The sequence below is a fragment of the Triticum urartu genome, chromosome 1 (assembly GCF_003073215.2).
Source record: "Triticum urartu cultivar G1812 chromosome 1, Tu2.1, whole genome shotgun sequence".
NCBI lineage: Eukaryota > Viridiplantae > Streptophyta > Magnoliopsida > Poales > Poaceae > Triticum > Triticum urartu.
This window is the reverse complement of record NC_053022.1, coordinates 281,804,655-281,823,709: the sequence shown is the minus strand read 5'-3', so window position 1 is coordinate 281,823,709 and position 19,055 is coordinate 281,804,655. Positions and strand designations below refer to the sequence as shown.

The following is a 19,055-nucleotide window of genomic DNA, read 5'->3' as shown; positions in this document are numbered from 1 at the left end:
TTCCTTTCGTTTCCGTTTGTTTTTTCCTATGGACTTTGCTCCTCGAGATGCTGCGCTTTCATTCTTTGCCAAGAAGTTGTAAGGAAAGACTTTTAGTGCAACGAGCCGGAGGAAACCCAAACTGGCCACGGCCGAGCAAGGGGATACTCACGCGGCTGCCGACTACGAGAATGTACCGCTTCCGGGCAAAATGCCTGATTGGTTTTCTATATCACGTGCATCCCACATTCCCACACTCTACGCACAGAATGTTCGATCAGAGATCTACCCATCCATCCATCCACGCGCCGACACGGGCATGCAGCCACCGACACGCAACAGCTTGCTCGACGGAAGTCCATGGGATCCACACAGCTAATGGTCACCAAAATCCACAAATGCCAGCGACACACGGGGCCTCATGTCCAAGGGAGTTATGGCGCGCCCATAAAGACCCACCCAAATTTGGTGCGTGAAGGTTGAAGATCTTTTAGCCACAACACTGCTGGTCATTTCGCTCGTGAGTTCCTGGCCAGAAGAAAAAGGAAAAAAACTCTAGGGCTCCGATGCTCAAAGTGAGCCCCAGCTGGTTACAGCGACACGCCGACACCATGTGCTTGTTCAGTTGCTCTGGAAGAAGACATTTTACACGAAACAGCTTGGTTCCCACAGGAGTCCAGTAAAAATCGAGCATTGCAAAAGCAGGCCCCAGGCCCAGTGTCTCACGTTTCCCGACGGGCAAAAGTTACGCACCACAAGGTGCCGAATCGCTTCTTCTAAGCTGTATCTCCCATACACGTGGGAGAAAAAAACTGTTCCATCTGAGCAGTCGCAACAAAATGACCACCTTCTCCGTTTAAAAAAAATGTCCGCCTTCTCTGTATGATTACATCTAGACCCAATTAAATTTACACGACGATCTCATCTCAGGGCGTCCAATTCTCCACCGCCAAATGCAGCCAGACACAGATCCTGGAACACGTCGACATGTTCCTGTCATTTCTGTTTGAACTCCCTTCAACACACAACGGCGAATGCGTTTTCGACCTCTAACGCCAGAATTCCTGCTCATGGCTCCGCCACACATGGACTCTGCCACAATGGAGAAAAAACTTCTGGGGATCGACCAGACATCAATGCTTTCATGTCACTCCCCATCTACTTTATCTGCATGAAGCCCGAGACCTCGCCTAAGAAAACCCGGAGATTTTTCCGAAATTTCTGCCTGTTTGGCCGGTCAAGGGTGCTTGAGAGATTGTTTGAACTTGTCAGGTTATGGAAAGCAAGTGCCAGCCTTGATTTTATAGTCGGATTCTGCTCTTTCTCAAGCAACTCATGGACCAGTCTCTGCAGAGGGAGACGTGATGAGAACACATAGCAAAATAACAAAAATTAAGCCTTAGTATTGTACTTGATCTGATAACTGTTAGCCTATTAGATAAGTGGCGAGAAAGGACCTGATATAACTCCTGTTCACAAAAAAGTAAAGGAAGCAAAGCATCTGCAGCAGAACCTGCTAGTTCCATTCTGCAAGAGTCGCATATATCAGATATGTACAACAACAAATAAGGTAAATGGAACAATATGAAGAAAAAAAATGAAGTTACAGGATCCTAAATCTATACTGAATGTCGACGTGGGGAGCTCACCTAAAATCTTCAAACAGAAGTAGTTGCAGGAGAAGCCTCAAGAAGTGACTTGATATGCTTTCCTGAAGTTTGCCATTCGATCCTTCAGATTCCATAACCTGCGAGCCAAGCCCTCCTCTGCCTCCAAATCTTTCTTTGAAATGGTACGAGGCAAGGGCATTTACTGCTGTGAGGCACCTCTCAACAACATCGCCATCCTGCAACATGGAAAACACAAACCTAGCTATATCAGCTGAAGAATATAGACTGTATTTCAACATACAGAATGCACGGCAATGGCAATTGTTTCACATATTATATAGATCAAACAATATTTGTAGACATCACAAGTGGCAGGCAAAAATACATCTGATTATTCATTGTAATTTGCCAGTTATATCGCATTTCAGAAAACAGAAGTTCTGTCCAGTCATCTTATAGCATACACCACATTTTCCATGATTTCAATACACTGAAGGCTTGCTCTGATCACCTTATATCAGTCAAGAATGATTGCACATTTAGGTGCTCACAGTAGCAAATCAGAAAGATATAGAAAGTTGAGCGTAGGTTCATAGAGAATCCAGATGCAAGAGTCATTGGTAGCAGAGGGTATGTACGCACGCCATATAACCAAGCAAGGTCCAGTTGCTACCAACTCAGTAGCTCACTGCAGTGAGTACTGCTGCTATTTGAAAATTTAAGCAAAAGTAGGACAAGCAGTAAATGCAGTTACGTGAAGATCCTCTTGCCTGATTACGCAGGCCAAATTCAAGACTACCAGTAATTCTTCCAAAGGCATCCCTGTTTAAGTGAGCAACCTTCTCAGGGTACACTTCCAACAAGTGTGACATAAGTACAAAATACTGCAAAGAAACCAAATTACTTAGTATCATTTGATTGTCATTATATTATACTAGAAGAAAAATGGAAAGAAAAAAAAAACTTACATCACGACTTAGTTTAGGGTACTTGAGAAGATCCAAAGATATCAAGGGAGTCACAATATCAAGACCAACATAGATGACCTGCGAAAGTAACATTTGAGTTATTTTCAAACTAACTAAGTAGTAAATGCAGTTAACTCTTGATGTGGACAACTGAATACCCCTGGTTAAATGGTTAAAGTAAGACATGACAAATGTTCTTTAACCAGAACGCTTTTAGTATTTTTCCTACAGAAACTTTCCTTCAATAACCTCAATGTTTCTGGTTCAAGACATGGCAGATGTATGGCAACCATGTGTCTAATTGGGGGCTAAGCCACAGATACATAGCCTTGAATTTAACAAGGATTTCTTCAAGGCCATATTTCTGGTTCATGTCCAGGATGTCCCAGCTGTGTCATTTCTTGCTGGTCAAATGCAAGCCCGTAGACAGGTCAGCACTTAAAAACTTCGCAATGCTCCAATTGCATAACTGTAAGTAAACGTTAATTGGCATATTGGTTACCTATCTGACCAAATTGTTCTGTGGTTTTGTGATCATGAGACAAGTAAATAGAGTTGGCTACCGATGGCAGAGGTGGACAATTTTGTTTATGGAATTTCCTAAAGGTGACCAGTAACCACGAGTGCTAACAGTAAACAATCTATACACAACAATATGTACAGTTAATTTTCTTAGAAGCAGAAAATACTGGAAAAACATCAAACGACGTACCTCTGCAATATCTGGGGAGCCTTCAATGTTGCTATCAGATAAGAAACCCACCTGCATTTGCCAACAGTGTCACTTAGTCATCCGGGGCATCTTCGAACAGACAATACACAACAGGGTGTAAAGGGTGAAGGTTACCAAATCCTTTGAGCAGATATTTGTTAAAAGCCGAAGCAAAGCACGCAGATCCTTGTACTTTTCGGATTGTGATTCACTTCGCAGAGTTGAAGAAAGCGAGAGCATTACCTAGGCAAAAGAGACAATAAGCAAGTCTTATAGAACATTCTCTCTAACATTGATGGCAACTGCACTGTCGGGAAGTTACTCCCTAACATTGATATATCACAAAAGTTTAGAAAAAAACAGAAGCTCATTTGCTTTGGTCCATATTACATTGGCCACAACAAGGCTTTTTTGTCAGTTTGCAGTAAGTAACATAAATTTGATGAGCGTATGCAAATATTTACTGTCCTCACACATTATCTCCAATAGCACAATGATTGTTGACAATTTGTTCCCTTTAACTACCATCTGGAAACAGAACAAACACAGATCTCCTGCCCCCGCGTCACCTTCCTCAGGCGTCAGGTGGTGACCCGCCGCCGCCTCCTGGTCCCAATTCGCGCCCCTTCCCCAAGGCTCTGTTTCCTTCCCTCTCTTCCCCCATGTGGATCCCGTCCTCGTCGAGTTTGGCTGCCCGGTGTAGCATGAAGCCTCCTCCAGCACCGCACAGTGCCTCCTTTGGCGCCTCTTCCCCAGATCTGGTAGGCAGAGGCCCACATCCGGCCCTCCCGGGTGAGAAGCTCGCCACCTCGGCACCCTCCGGTCTCCCTCCCTGTCGGGGCGACCTTGTGGCGCCTCCGGCGCTTGGCTCCCTTCACCACGGGTTGGTGCTATCCCTGGAGGTCGGGGCCATGGGCTAGAGGGCTGCGATCTCTCGTTCTCTCGCGCTCTATGGCTGTGGGCAGGCTCCGGCTGCGGCAGCGCCCCTGCCTGGCTGGGTGTCGGGTCTGGGGGCATGTAGGAGAGGATTTGGGTGTGGTGACTGCAGCCAGGCGGGCTGCGATCACCGTCCGTCCACTCATGTGCCGCTGTCTGGCCGTTTCAGCCCAGATTTGGGCGCTGCAGAGGTGTTGCAGGTCCAGTAGGTGGCGTGATCTAGGGTTGGATGGAGACCCTTGTTGCTGCTCGGGTGGGTGTCATCTGGATGTCAGGTTGGTGGGGTGATGTGGATCCTTGGATGCCAGAGCAGCGGCCCCGGAAGGTGAGGCTGCGCGGATGGCTTTACGGCGAGCAAGCGAGGGGAGTGGTGGCGGGTGATCCTGGTGTTATCATGGCTTTGGCAGTGGCGGCCTCCGGTCTTGGTCTAGAGGCCTCGAGCTGGCGGCAGCAGTTCTCCCCTCGGGTTGGGTGGCGACCTTGGTACCCCTTGTGTCAAGGATGAGGCTCAGAGCGAAAGCTCCGCGCCCCGTCACCGGCGATGCCTACGAGTATCATATCCCTCTTGGGGGCATCGTTGTAGGTCCCCTCTCCATGTCAGGGCTCCGGGCGAAAACCCTTGTATATCTTCTTAGGCTCAGCGACTGCGGTGCATTGTGTCGTCTCCCTCTTGCGGGTGTCTTCCTAGAAGCTCAGGTGCCTACCAGTCGCGGCTCGTCGGCGTATTCAAGCATGCTTTGATCCTGGTGTGAAGCTTCTTCGATTGTGGCATGGGGTGGCCTCGTTGGCCTCCTACCTTTTACACATGACCTTGTTGTCACCATTCTCGGTCCTCGCTGTCCGTTGGCAGGATCGGCGCTCTGCGGCCTGGAGCAAGAGGGCAGGCGGACCTCTCCGGCCATAGCTTGGCGTGTACGGTGCAGTGAGGCGCGGTTTCAACCCAGGTTGGTAGTCTCAGTTGCCTAGTGTTGGATCTGGCTACTCCTGTTCTCTTGCTCGGCTTTGGGCTGGTGGCATTCTCGCTACTTTCCTGGATGTCATTTTTAATTTTGACCTGCTTTGCAAGAGGATTTCCTCATCACCTTGTATGATTCGGCCGTTTGTGATTTATATTATAAAGCAGGGACCAAGCCTGTTTCGAGGGAAAACTACATATGAAAAGCCCAAAGCAAATCCCCTTTTCCAAACCTTCCCTAATGGCATGTTTGGATAGATAGGGATTAGAGCCAATCCTTTTGTATAGGCTAGCTCTAATGGTGCTCTATCTAGAAGCAAAAGATCCGACCCAACACAACAATGGGCACATGCCGCATGTGCCATGCAAACATGGCAAAAATGTATGGAGCAGGCGTGTGAACACAAACCACCTTGTTAAACATGCACGCGTGTGTATTTGAGAAAAAGGAATGTTAGCAGCATCATTGTGGAGAAAATTTTCTGGCACAGAATAACACAGTAATAAGAATTCCTGTTCTTACCTTTCCAATATTATGAGAGGAGTATATCTGGAGCAGATGTAAGCAAAAGCTCATCAAAACTGATGTCTCCTTACCATCCAGGAATACAGCTTGACCATCAATGAAGTCAACCACGAACTTGAGTATCATGTATACGACTTCAGACTAAAAAAATAAGAAAAATTATTCTAGGATCTTCAAGGTTCAAATTCACATGTCTAAGCGTGATATGATTTTATCTAAAAATAATTGATAGGATGCATCAATAGATGAGCTACAATACCTGATTTTTGTACACCTCCAGAAGAGTCAAGAGTGAGTTCATCACAGTATGACCCATCTCAAACAGAACCTTTTGAGTGCGAGGCTGAGTAGCTCTAGCAGCTCCTCTTAGCCGTTCCAATAGGCAACAGACCTACAGTTATTTCCCATTATACTAGCCTCAAAGAGCTTAAAGCAAATAACATGCATACTCACCATGTAGATAACATCTGGTTGATGTGCAACAGATTTAAGATCACTCCTACTAGCATTTTCTACTAGGCATCCTGCGACTGGTCCCATGAGGTCTCTCAAATACCTTTGTCAAACCAACACAGGCTCTGTTAAATCTCACATATTTATTTATTATAAGATAACATACAGCAGCTCAAAAGGGCTTACTGCACAGATGCTTCGGGATCTTTGATGCAGGAAGCTGCACATGCAAGTGTTTCTGCTAGAGATCTCTGTGAAGGTGTGGTAAGTAGTAACAAAAGCATAAGGTCTTCACAAATGAAAGCATAAGTTAAAACTGCATGGTGAGTGCATATAACACTTACCTGTAAACGTCCACTCAATGAAAATAAAGAACGCCCACTTGCAAAAGCCCTTGTAAGGTCACGCCATGAGTCCTAAGAAGGTATAGTGTCATGAAACATGAAGCAAGAGAAAACAGGAGGGGGGGACGTTTGTTAAAATGTTAATAGTATCACAGGGTTCATTGCCAAGTTTTGCCAGTCTTCTAGAGCCATGACAGATTCGGCAAAACCAACGACAACAAAGGTAGCTTGAGGTGCATCCACTTATACGAGCGTAGAATCCACTCTCACTATTACTATTCAATGGTATGCTGAGGAGGAAAAGAATCTACAACCTGCACCAAGGGACGTTTGGCTAAAACAAGCACACTATACCTATGGTGATAGAAATGCTACAAACATTTTTACCATGTGCAACATAATACTACAGAGCATGCAAATATTAGTATGATAACATAGGTTGTAGCTGTGGACTTGGATTTTGGACTTACCAACTGAACAACATAAGCACATGTGTGTTTCCGTCGAACAACTGAAGCAAGTAGTTTTTGGCATGTAAGTGTCTGATAACATGAAACAAAGCAACAAATTAGGGATATCCTTCACAGCAGAAAGATGATTTTTACATGTGAGCCCTCAATAACAAATACTCCTTTTACTCACAAATTCTGTCACTGTTGTTGGAGGTATGTTCAAAATTAAACCTCTTGCCATTTGGAAATGTTTCTAAATATTTGGTATTTAGCATTGAAAGCATGAAAAATGAACAAACTACTATACTTATATAGTATTAAAGTTGTGTTAGAACTAACATCTCAGAGACAATGAAAAGTCAAAAACATCATACACTTCTAAATTTTGCACAGGCTTGTCACCAGTAGTTATTATTTATTAACACGGCAAAACATATAGGCATGCAAGTGTACACGCACGGGTAGACACAAAATTATGCAGTCTTGCAGGTTGATCGGTAAAGGTGAAGGTTACCTGCAGCTCAATTTCGCCCTGATATGTAGTAAGTGCCACCATTGACATGAGAGCAACAAAATCAAGAACAAGCTCCCCTTGGTTATTGTCCCACGCAAAACTGTTTAGCAATTTTCTAGAATGCTGGGATCCATGTCTACCCACACTGTCAATTTCTCTACTCACATCAAGCGGTACTAAATAGGTTGCAACCCATCTGGCCAGGAACCAAATCACCGCCTACCAACAACCACAAACAAGTTAGGGGAAGTTCATTGTCTTAAAAAACGACAAGTCCAAAAATGTATAGAACAGCTATCTAAAGAATACAAAGTCGACGGGCAAGATGAGATATATTAGTACTTGTAGTACATAAGTAAACTAAATAATATCCCTTAAAGACAACATAAACACTTACGACCTTTGGGAATGGAAATAACAGGTCCAACGAACTGTGCATAGCAAGATAATAGTATAACTCTCGTCCAAAGCAAAAATGGAAATAGAATAAGATGAAGGTGACAGGTAACAGTACAAAAAAGTACCTCCATGAGCCGGGGACTGAAGTACCTCCCTCTAATTCCTGGGTCTAGACATTGCCTTGAAAAATTTATTATAGACCTACATAGACAAAGAGAGTCAACAGATCATGTTGTATCGCAATCCCAGTAGCTTAAATCTTGGACAGATAAGCCTAAATTTACATTACCAATGAAGTGGATAAAAATTCCGGTTATAAAACACAGATATTTAATGTGAGGTCTTAATAAATATGCTTCTGAATACCATAGAAGCCTTGTCTTACCTTGGCCATGCGGATGTTTTAACTTATTTCTAAAATTTAATTAAATGATAGATATAGTTGCATAATAGGTAAAGCATTTGGTGTTATAACTCATGAAAACAGGAAATATAATTTTTAGGACCGCGACTCAGTGTCAAATATTTCTATACTATATAACAGAGCTAGCATTTTTCATAAATCAAAACTGGTTCTGAAATTCTTACGTTGCTGACATATACATTAACAGGTATAAGATCAGCAGTTTAACGTTTTCTACCAAACAGGTAGCTCTGTCAAGTGACCAATAGGCAAAGATTATTACCATGACAACGTAACTACAGGATGTTGAGCTACTTCAACTACATTGGTGAATCCCGCCTGCAAAGCTTCAGGAATCTGTAAAAAAATAACTAATAGTGAAAACTTTGAGAGTTATGATATTTATCTTAGCTGATAGGAATAAACACAATAATAATATGTAAGAGCACAGTGCATTCAGTGCAGCATTTTATGTTTTATACAATATACGTAATGATAAATCGAGCACCATATGTTATAAGAACTGAAGCCTCTAACACAAGTTGAATTTGACGATTGCAGGAACTATGAGAAGAAGATGGAACTGCAAATAGTTTATAAAAAATTGAAAACACAAGTAAAAAAGAAGGAAGCTTTGATTTATTTACAAGCAGTGTTTCTCCTTCGCCTGAGTCAGTTAGGACATGACTGGTAATCAGCAACAGCCAATACAGCTCCTCCAATGTTCGAGTGGGATCATTTTCGACATCTCTCTGCTAAGAACAATGTTACACATATCATGGAAGGAAGGTTATTATGGCAGGAACACATAGGTAATTTTGAACCAAGATAAGGCACAAGATGAAGCTAACAAGGAGACCTGGCTTAGCCGTGCAAATCGCTCAGAAAATAGTTGCTCAAGAAAGGGTATGGTGGTGTCAGCAGCTGCTCGTGCAATCAGAGCATACAAGGCCAACTGCTCATCACGCTCTGGACCAAACAGTACTTCATTAGTATAAGGATTCCCAAAGAGGAGGGTGCTCGGAATAGAAAGTATTTATTAAGAAATTCAACATACTTGAAACAGAAACATGAAAGTATTCAGCATCGTCACTATCCTCAAATGCAGAATCAGCAGCAGCTACGTAAACGAAAAGAAGTGCAGTCAGTATGCAGCAGGAGATGAGAACAGCAGATGAAGTACTCTCTATGCATAAGTATCAATGTCTTCGAGGGTAACTTCAAATGAAAAGGTCTGTACCCTTCAAATGTGACTCCACAATTATCTTAAACAAATTTGAAGCTGCAAGTGCTCCATCAGCTGACATAGGACTTTTATCAGCACAAGCTTCCTGTGTATAAACATGATTGAAATGAATCCTATGCAGTAATTAATGGTTATAATTAATAAAATGGCAGAATGGCTTATATTAACCAACCGAAGTACCTACTCTCGTTATGTATATTGGACAGTGTTCAATAAAAATCATGTGATAATTAATTTCGTTTTCGATGTACCAAATAAGGTAAGCCCTTTTATCAGCAAGCAAATCTGAACCCAAGCACTTCCATGCCCCATGGTGCCAAGGAAATTATCGATAACAATCAAGCAGCTTTTAATTCCCTATCGGAAGGGAATATGCTATGACATTGCCGACAGGGAGTTTGTATCTTATACATAATCAGGAATGCGCTCTACAAAGTCAAGTAAATTGTAAAGCACATACAATTGCCAACTTTTCAAGGGAAGAGATGCTACTGTTTCCATATAAGTACATATACCAAAGTCTTTCCAAACAAACATGCACATACCTTTACCAAACAAACATGCATATACCAAAGCATTAAGCTATGCTAAAGAGTAATACAATTATCACTCTAACCTCTTTCCCGTGAAAAAAATAACTCCTCAGTGCTGCTAAGTGATGAACAGGTGATAACCAATCACAGTGGTCAAATTCTCTGCTCTAACGTGCACATTGAACAAAAAGGATTTATGTCATAATTTAACATGCATAACTTGCGTTTGATCAGGGAAAGACTTGGCGGCAAATGATGCCCGATAAACATTAAAAAAATCTTGTGTGGACCTAGAAGACGGAGTCATAAACTTCATTGGAATAATATATGTGACTAACAAGTAGAAAAAGAAACATCATCACTAGCCGACAACCATATCACAAAGGAATATTGGACGGAGATTAGGAATGAGCACTAGATTAAGGAAGTTGCATAAAAAGGTATACAAATAATGTGAAGCACAGATCAATGACAATACCCCCAGAATAACATTCCATGTTTCTAACAATATATCTAGAGCATCTGAACCCCATGTTTCTTCTTCATTCTGGTTATCCAGAACAGACTTGACAGCTTCGGATGTCAAAGCAGAAAGCAGGTTAATTGTGCCATATTGCCTGCAAGCAAGTCCATATTACAAGAAATTAGTAAGTCAAATCCTATCTGGTAAACAAATGGTATGAACAGAACCCTGAAGCTTGAAGGTACTAACAGAAGTGACTTTTCAATCTATTGTGTGTTTACTGATACAAAAGATAATCGTTGAACTTACAATGTGCTGCCTTATAAAAAAGAACAAGAAAAAAATGTGCAATAACTAACCTTATCGATTTCAGGAGGTTGTCAAAAAGTGAACTACTAGTCAAAGATGCCACTGAAAGCAGGACATGGCAAGAATCTATGAACTCACTGCACAAATATTAAATCATAATTCCCATCAATATTTCTTAATGTTTGCTCAGATTCAAGGAAGATCATGATCATAGTTCTTGCACAACCTTTCACTTCCTCCATTTCGAATTGATTCCGCAATGACATTCGGAGGTTCAATCCACAAGATAACAGCGGATAGTATGTGCATAAAGTGTTCAATTTGTGCATCTCCATTATCTGAAAACAGAGGAAAAGGAAGTTATTGAGATGATCATTAACATATTTTGCTCATTTGCTGGTTGAGATAACATTAAGCAGCTTTTCATGAACATCAAATTTGTACAACATGGGAACATAAACAAACAATGAGTATTTGAAATGCAACATACCATTAGGAAAAACAGCGCCTGCCAAGGAGCATAATTGCACTATGAGCTGTCTGCAAGAGACAGCAATAGGAGAATCACCCCATAGTGTATCATACGAGTACTTCTGACGCAGGGTAGTATAGAAGTTCAAAACCCAGATAGTATGTGCACTTGATATAAGAATATCAGTCCACAAAGACCCTGGCTACAATAGAAAATGTAACCATTTATCAGGTGAACTGAGCAAAGATGTAAATAGCTCAAAGACTGTACCTTCACCAATGAACGTTCGAATTTCCTCAGATTTATGGCATCGCTCCTCAAACCAGATTTTATTTTGGCATCTAAATTCTCATGTTCCAAAGTTGGCTTGAAGCTCCAGCTTAAAATTTGAAGCATGAGGCGCAATGCCGCCGAACATGCTTTCTCCTCGGGTATAGTTACATTTGAATTCAAGATTTTGTCTGCGGTATTGAATACAGCAGCTTGTGCCCAGCAATAGAAGTCCTTGCAACAGGAAATGGCACATTAGAACAATGATAAAAGCAGTTTAGATGACATGGCATAGCCGACATTATTCTCATGTGAAAAAAAATATATATGGTTCCACCTTCAGAAACTTCACTTCAAGTGACAATTGGCATTGGTCATGGAACTCCTTAGGCAGGCCCATAGAAGAAGCAGTTGAAGGGGAAAACTCTGAAACCTAGCTCAAACATGAAATTTGATTCTGACTCAGTTGGAAAGGACAAGAAATTCAGAGAAGCAAACACAACAGCCTACATGAACAGCATACCAAGGTTTCTAAGAAGTTGATCCCAGCAAACTGTCGATTAGGCCCGTGCATGCCCCGGATGGACTGTTCAACCTGAAAATGGTATCAAACAGTAGGTCAGCAAACAAAACGAATGGGAAATTTAAATGATTAAAATTGTAAGACAAACAATTAATACATAACACAATTATGAAAAATAAAACATAGATTTGGCAACCAATAAATACTAGTGGGACTGAAAGCTCTATGTTTGCTTATGAGGGTGAAATTAAACACTATCTCAATCATCCATCTAACCGTCTATACCAATTTCGATTTTGATTTCTTCCTGTACATATAGTTCAGTCCAGCGTTGCCAATTTATGAGAAAATGAAATTTGGATGTCCCTAGTGTAGAGAGATCCACGATTGCCAAAAGCCAAACAGCTTAGGCTATACATCACTGTCTACTTAGCTGGCCCAAGAATATGCAAAGTAGGATACTCTTACTGTTTTCTTTCAAAAATATAATTTTGCTGGCCCACGTATGAGTTATACCAAATTACCTATTTCAATTTCTTGCTGTACATGTATTTCAGTCCAGCATTGCCAATTTATAAAAATATGAAATTGGATGTCTCCCGTTTAGAAAAACCCATGACCATAGAAAGCCAAAAAACTTAGGCTCTACAATTGATGAGGCTGTAGCTGTCTAACTGTTCAGCGAAAATTATACCTCAAAGAAGATAGCACCTTTTTCTTGATCCGGAAACTCAAGCCTGCAAAGCATGTATTCCATATGAAAACATCTAAATTTTGAGTGTCAAATCTTCAAACAGTCAATTGCCTTGAAGCACACTATAGAGCAGAAAATTCAACTGAAATAAAATAATTATCTATATACGCATGCTTTTGAATAGACACCTTTTTTGCATCTAATCATCATGGATGATATCGTACAACCCAACCACCCAAATACCATAACTCTTGATGCAGACATAAGCTAAATAGCTAACTTTTTTTACTAGCAAGAATATATAAGTATTCAGTCCCTTATTGCACCAATTCTTCTTTCCGAAGGCTGCATCACTCTAAAAAGAATCATAACCAACCCGACAACCCAATGAACGAAAAAATATGCACAAATGGATATTTATGCAACAAATAAACAGATAAATAGAAGGTACGACTACGAAGATGCTAGTACAAAGAGGCATAGTGCCATGGCATAGTAGTAAGCAGAAAAGTAAAAAACTAACCAGCCTCTTTTTAGTAACCTAGCTGCCACAGCAGAAACTTTTGATTGCACGTAGCCATCAGGGGAACCTGCATGCTCCATAACGTAGTTCAAACAATATCTACAACATTAGGAGAATTATATTATACACAAGCTTCTTTTGTTGCAATCATCGCACATTAAATACAAGCTTAAAAAACTCCCCAGAAACTCACAGTATTAGGCTTCTTTTGTTGTCATCTGTTAAAATTCCCCACTCCCTTATTGCAGCATCACCAATTGCTCCAGCAGCTTGGAATCTCGCATTTGGCATTAGGGATGTCTCTGGGAGAATCATAGAGGAAAATTGTTAATTTCAACTGACCAAGGTTTTAAATGGCATAATAGAAATATATGTCACTATGTACCCCTGTAATTATATAAACTTCTTTAGATTTGGACGAAACATGGATAGATTAGTTACTTTGATCATTGAAACAACAATATGCATATGACAACCTTGATTGGTAATGTCAATTTTACACACAAATACAATTAGACCCCAGCTTGTTCATTTTAGTTTCACATTATTGTTGATTTGGTATGACACTTCAAGCCAACTAGCACCGACTTGACTTGAGTCTTTTCTTAGCAAGTGATATACTCCCTCTGTAAAGAAATATAAGAGTGTTTAGATCACTAAGTAGTAAGTTAGCATAGTTTCCAGAGACCAAAGATCTTTCAGAAATTACACGACAAGTGCATTTCTAGGGAACTACAGAGTACACAAAAAAAGGGACAAACCCAGTGCTAGAAGCTCCCATGCCAAGTGGGGTCTAGGGAAGGAACGAGTCAAGCCTTATCCCTGCAATGTGCAATGCAGAGCGGCCACGTCGAACCCAGACCTCTTGGCACAAGCGGGGAGTACTTCACCACAGCACCAGGCCTGTCCTTCTAAACTACAGAGTACACAAAACCAGCAAAAAATTACATAAAGCTTAAACAGAGTATTTTATTAAAAAGAATGATAATAGACATATTCTCAAAATGGCCCTGGGCAACTCGAGAAACATATACACCTAGAGATTCACAACTTCAGAAATTTGGATTGCCATTACACAACAAAATAAGCTCTCTTCCCACTAGATAAATTCACTTTAATGGTCACTAGATTTACTCAAATAGTAAAGTGCAAGTACAGCTGGCATAAGCTAATCACAGGAAAAACAACTAACAGATGAATCTATGAGTTGGTCTACAAACTGCATTTAAAGATGAGATGGGGGCATTTGCAACATTTGTTTCAGTTGATTCTTGTTTTAAATCATAAGAAAGAAAAACTGTACAGGACAAAGGTTACATAGACGGACAATCCTGCTGATATGAGAAGTCCTAGGTCCTACTCAGCAATCCACATCCAAATTGAGGATATCTTAAGCCTTATCGAGAATTGATTCCAGTTCTTTGATGTGTGCAGCTAAACAACAGCATACCAAGAATAAATCTGCATGCTTGATAAGGCATCAGAGATGAATGGAGTGAACTTAGAACTTTTTCCGCTTCAGCCGGATTCATGTGCACCTGTGAAAATCATGCAGACGTCAAAAGATTGTCTCCTGAGTAAAGTTCATGGAAAATGGATGAAACATCTATAGCAAGGAAAATGGTTCTATGCTCATTCAATGTCCCCTGCCATAGAAATCACATACTCAAAATCTATAATAGCAAGAAATAAAACCACCAAAGTGGCAATTAAAAGGGATCCCCTCGCCAGATCAACACGGAAACACCGATTAGTAGCCCCGATACCAATTGTAAGAACTCTCGCTAAAGACCAGTATAAACTTCGGTGCCAGCTGAACTGTGCCGTTGCTTTACTCGATGAGGCATCAGAATATCTCACCTGACTGAATAATTCAGAGGCGCCAAACCCCCTAAATTAAGCAACTAACTCTAAAGCACCTAATCCTCGTCGACAACGCAGTAAACAAAAAGGATCCCCTCATCAAATCCGCACGGGAACACTGATCAGCAGCGCGCAGCAAGCACTGATCGATGGTTCAGGGAGGAGAAAGACAAAATGCCACAGCATCTGCGCGAACCAAGCACTTCCTCCATCAAACGACGCCAAGGCACAACAAAGTCGAACAGAAGCCCGCTGCCCACATGCGGGCCAAATCTACAGAGACACCGACGAAATACAGAGCGCTAGCCGCAGGAAGGGGCAGAGACGCTGAATTTAGCAGGGCGATAACGTCGTGAGCGTCCGCAGCAGCGAGCTGGAGAGGGCCCTGACCTGGATGAGGGAGCAGGCCTGCTCGATGGCGAGCATGGTGGCCTGGAGCTGCTGCGGATCGGGGACGCCGCCGGGGAAGCCCTGCATGGCGGCGGCTACTGCTGCTTCCGATCGCAGCGTCTATATGCTTGCTCTTGGGTCCCGGCGGTGGCCTAGGGCTTCAGGCCGCCAGCCGTGGAGGAATTTGGGGTGGGAGCGAGGCGGAGGCCGAAGTGGAGAGCCGAGAGAGAGAGAGAGCGGCTGATGATGGTTTTCCTTGGGTTTGGGGGCGGAACAGAGGCGACGAGTATAATTAATCAATTTAACTGGAATCGAAATGTTTATAGCTTTTTAGGGCTTTTGTTTGGTCAAAAAGTGATTCTATAGGATTTTTTAGATATATTTGTATATAGGATCCTAAGCCCAACTCCACCGCGCGACCCTATGCTGTCCGCCCCGTCCGTTTGGGATAAAACGGACAAAGGAGGCGGACCAGCGCGCGACAGCCCGGACCCATCTTGTTTCTTTTGTGTCCGGGCCGACCCATTTCGAGCGCAAACTTGCGTCGGGTTTGGTCGCGACGGACACCAAACGAACGCGCGTCTCGTCCGCGTCGGGGCCGCGTGGCAGACGGCCACCTACTTCCCACCCGCCCACATGAATGCACACGAGCAGGCGGCCCCACCTGTCATCCGCACGTCGAACGGTCGTCGTCCTTCTTTAAGTGGGAAGCGTGGACGGGTCGTCGTCCACACTGCCCCACACCATCCCGCGGCCTCCTCGAAACCCGACAGCCCCCGTCCCAAACCCTAGCCAACACCTCGCTGGCCGGCCGCCCGCAGCCATGGGCCGCAAAGGCAAACACGACTGTGAGGCTGGTTCCTCGTCGGGACGCCGCCGCGGCTCGCCATCGCCACCACGCCGGGCCCTCGTGCCGCCCGCCTTCTCCATCGCGCCCACGTCCGCCGGCGGCCGCGACCGGCATTACGTCCGCTCGTCGGTGTGCCGCCGTTATTGGGAGACGAGGACGTCGCTCCCCTGGAGCGACGTCCATCTCCCCAATGACCGGCATCTCTCCGCCGACCGGGTCCCGATCCCGCCGGTCCCGACGAGCGGCCGTGCGCGCGGCAGGGAGATCGAGCGCCGTCACCGCCTCCTCCCCGACGACCTCTTCTACGACCCCAGGTACGCCCCCGACTCCGGGCTCTGGGACATCTGGTTTCGTGACGAGCACGACACCAGGTGCGCGTCCTTCTTCGCCGGCACCTCGACGGGGCCGCGGCGGCCACGACAGGAGCGTGCAGCGCCTACTCCCCAGGAGCGCGGGCGTAGGCGGGTGCGTAGCGTCACGCCCACGCCGTCGCCTTCGCCGTCTCCATCGCCACCACCACCTCCTCGCATGATGGATGAGGAGGAGGCCCGTCTCATGGCGCGTGTTATGGAGGACTCCATGTACACGCACGATGAGCGGCAATGGGAGGGCCTGGAGGAGATGGCGGCCCGCTCCGCTGCCGGCGAGGTAGCCATCCCCGAGGAGGAGCCGCCAGTGGCCGCGTTCCAGCAGCTGCTGGGCCAGGGGTGGGGCTGATCCTGCACTACTCCGGAGATGGCCGCCGGCATGGGCGTGAACTGGTGCCCCACTCCGGCGCGGTCACCGGAGCGGGAGGCGTCGCCACGGGAGGAGGTGGTGCAGGCACCTCCGGCCGTCCAGCCCGCCCCCGTCTACCACGCACCGCTGGTCCACTTGTGGACGCCGCCGGCCTACGTCGACCCCATCAGCGACGACGACGACACCGGCGGCCAGTGAAGACGGCGACGGCCACGGCACCGACGGGCGCGGCAGGAGCGCGTCGGAAGCGTTTTTTTATTTTGTTTTTATATGTCAATTATGAAACTGGGCCTTTTAAGTGGCCGCGGAAACTGGGCCGTTTTGTGCCGACCCCTATATATGTTTTATATTTTTTAAATGCGTTTATTTACTTTTTTTAGTTATTTCATTCTAGTTTTATTTATTTTTTATTCACGTCCATCCCGGACACGATTTGGGGTGCGGCCGCGCGGTGGGCGCACGCACGACCATCTGACAAAACTGGACACGGGCGAACCCATCGGCGCCCCAAAGGGACAAAATCAGGCCAATCCGGACGTCCGTTTGGGGTCGCGCGGTGGAGTTGGCCTAAATACTACAAAGTGCAGCTGCGCTATTCCGTTGATCACCCTCCTCTCTCATCAATGTGGATAGATCCCGGGTGCCACCAAACCTAACCACCTGAGTCATGTCAGTCCATTAGCGCGGTGACCGTCACGACATGGGCCCAGCCCACCCGACTTGTGGTGGTCTCGAATTACGTGCACGAACGATGGTGGTCGCGCGCATGCTCTCAGGTGCACGCGCATGCTCTCAGGCGCACGCGCATGAGAGAAAGCGGAAAAGGGACAAGGAGAGGGGAAGCGTGGCGGCGGGAAGAAGGAAGAAGGGTTATGGTTAGGGTTTGTGCATGGGGTGCAACTTTAAGAGAGTAGAGGGGAGGATCGGGGGCGCGATCGGTAGGTGCGTCTCACGTCAATGCCCAAGAAAGAAGACGACGACGAAGGGTTGGTGGGTTGGGCCCCGCGGGTTGCGGGAGGGAGGAAAGAAGGTGGGTGATACTCAAGGTGCGCATTCCGTTTTTTCGTTTGATTCGGTTTTGGTTTATATGGTTTTTATATTTTAGTTTATATGGTTTTATACATAGATACAATTCAATTTCGGTATTAACCATTTATTTTTGGTTCGGTTTCGGTAATAACCAAAGTAAATACATGTAACTTTTCACATGTAAATACATGATATATATCATAATGAGGAAAGGGCGATAAAAAAAGAATAAAGAAGGGATGTGGATAAGCAATCAAGCTAATCACGTAAACTCAAACACTAAATGGACTAGAAAGTATTGTACTATAGCATCCCATTACGCTTTTGGACCCAAAAAACCTTAATTTTGGTTAATTCGGTTTAACCCTATGGTTTTTGGTTTCTAAACGAAAACCCGAAATGCAAATGGTTTTCATATTTCAAAACTGAAACTGAAACCTTAAAAAACTGAAATTTCGGTTCGGTTTGGTGTTTTTGGTTTGAATTGTGGTTTTCGGTTCGGTTTTGCACACCCTAAGGAGATAGGTCCCAAACGTATATAAATTTTGATTGTTCAATGGTATCATATTAGCATTTCTATATATACCTTTCATAGCGATTTTATATTATTTTTATGAACCAACCTATTAATTTAGTGCCTGGTGAAAGTTCATGTTTATTGCTTGTTCTTTTATTCGCGGGAAGTCAATATCTACATAGGTCAAAATATTTTGCCGATTTAACACGATTTTTTGGCAACAAGAAACACTTGAAGCTTCAAGAGGAGTTGAGAAGAGCCACGAGGGGCCCACAAGGCCAAGTGGTGCGTCTAGGGGTGGCCGTGCCCCTCGTCCACAAGGCCAGATCCCGCCTTGACCTGATTCCATCGTCATAAAACCCTATACATATCAAAACCATGCAT

At 44.2% G+C, this 19,055-nt stretch overlaps 1 protein-coding gene across 5 annotated transcripts; it reads right to left on the bottom strand.

The window, feature by feature from the left end:
* Positions 1–638: 638 nt before the first annotated feature.
* LOC125507812 (exportin-4) lies at positions 639–15,820 on the bottom strand. Of its 5 annotated transcripts, none has more exons than XM_048672321.1 (32): positions 15,538–15,815; positions 14,735–14,822; positions 13,478–13,586; positions 13,285–13,383; positions 12,762–12,804; positions 12,068–12,139; positions 11,882–11,977; positions 11,545–11,778; positions 11,293–11,476; positions 11,029–11,140; positions 10,853–10,939; positions 10,509–10,647; positions 9,492–9,582; positions 9,309–9,371; positions 9,111–9,220; positions 8,899–9,006; positions 8,535–8,608; positions 7,974–8,049; positions 7,450–7,668; positions 6,954–7,025; positions 6,484–6,555; positions 6,326–6,390; positions 6,140–6,242; positions 5,946–6,077; positions 5,684–5,827; positions 3,405–3,512; positions 3,270–3,320; positions 2,558–2,635; positions 2,360–2,473; positions 1,629–1,825; positions 1,437–1,506; positions 639–1,326 (listed from the first exon to the last, which is right to left on the bottom strand). In XM_048672321.1, exons 1-32 carry the CDS (start codon positions 15,622–15,624, stop codon positions 1,138–1,140), a joined length of 3,486 nt encoding a protein of 1,161 aa, XP_048528278.1. In that variant the 5' UTR covers positions 15,625–15,815; the 3' UTR covers positions 639–1,137. The 5 variants fall into 5 exon arrangements, 4 of the variants coding, with proteins under 4 accessions (XP_048528278.1, XP_048528285.1, XP_048528293.1 ...); XM_048672328.1 differs by having other exon boundaries at positions 8,899–9,003; XM_048672336.1 differs by lacking the exons at positions 14,735–14,822; positions 15,538–15,815 and adding an exon at positions 14,046–14,065.
* Positions 15,821–19,055: the final 3,235 nt, after the last annotated feature.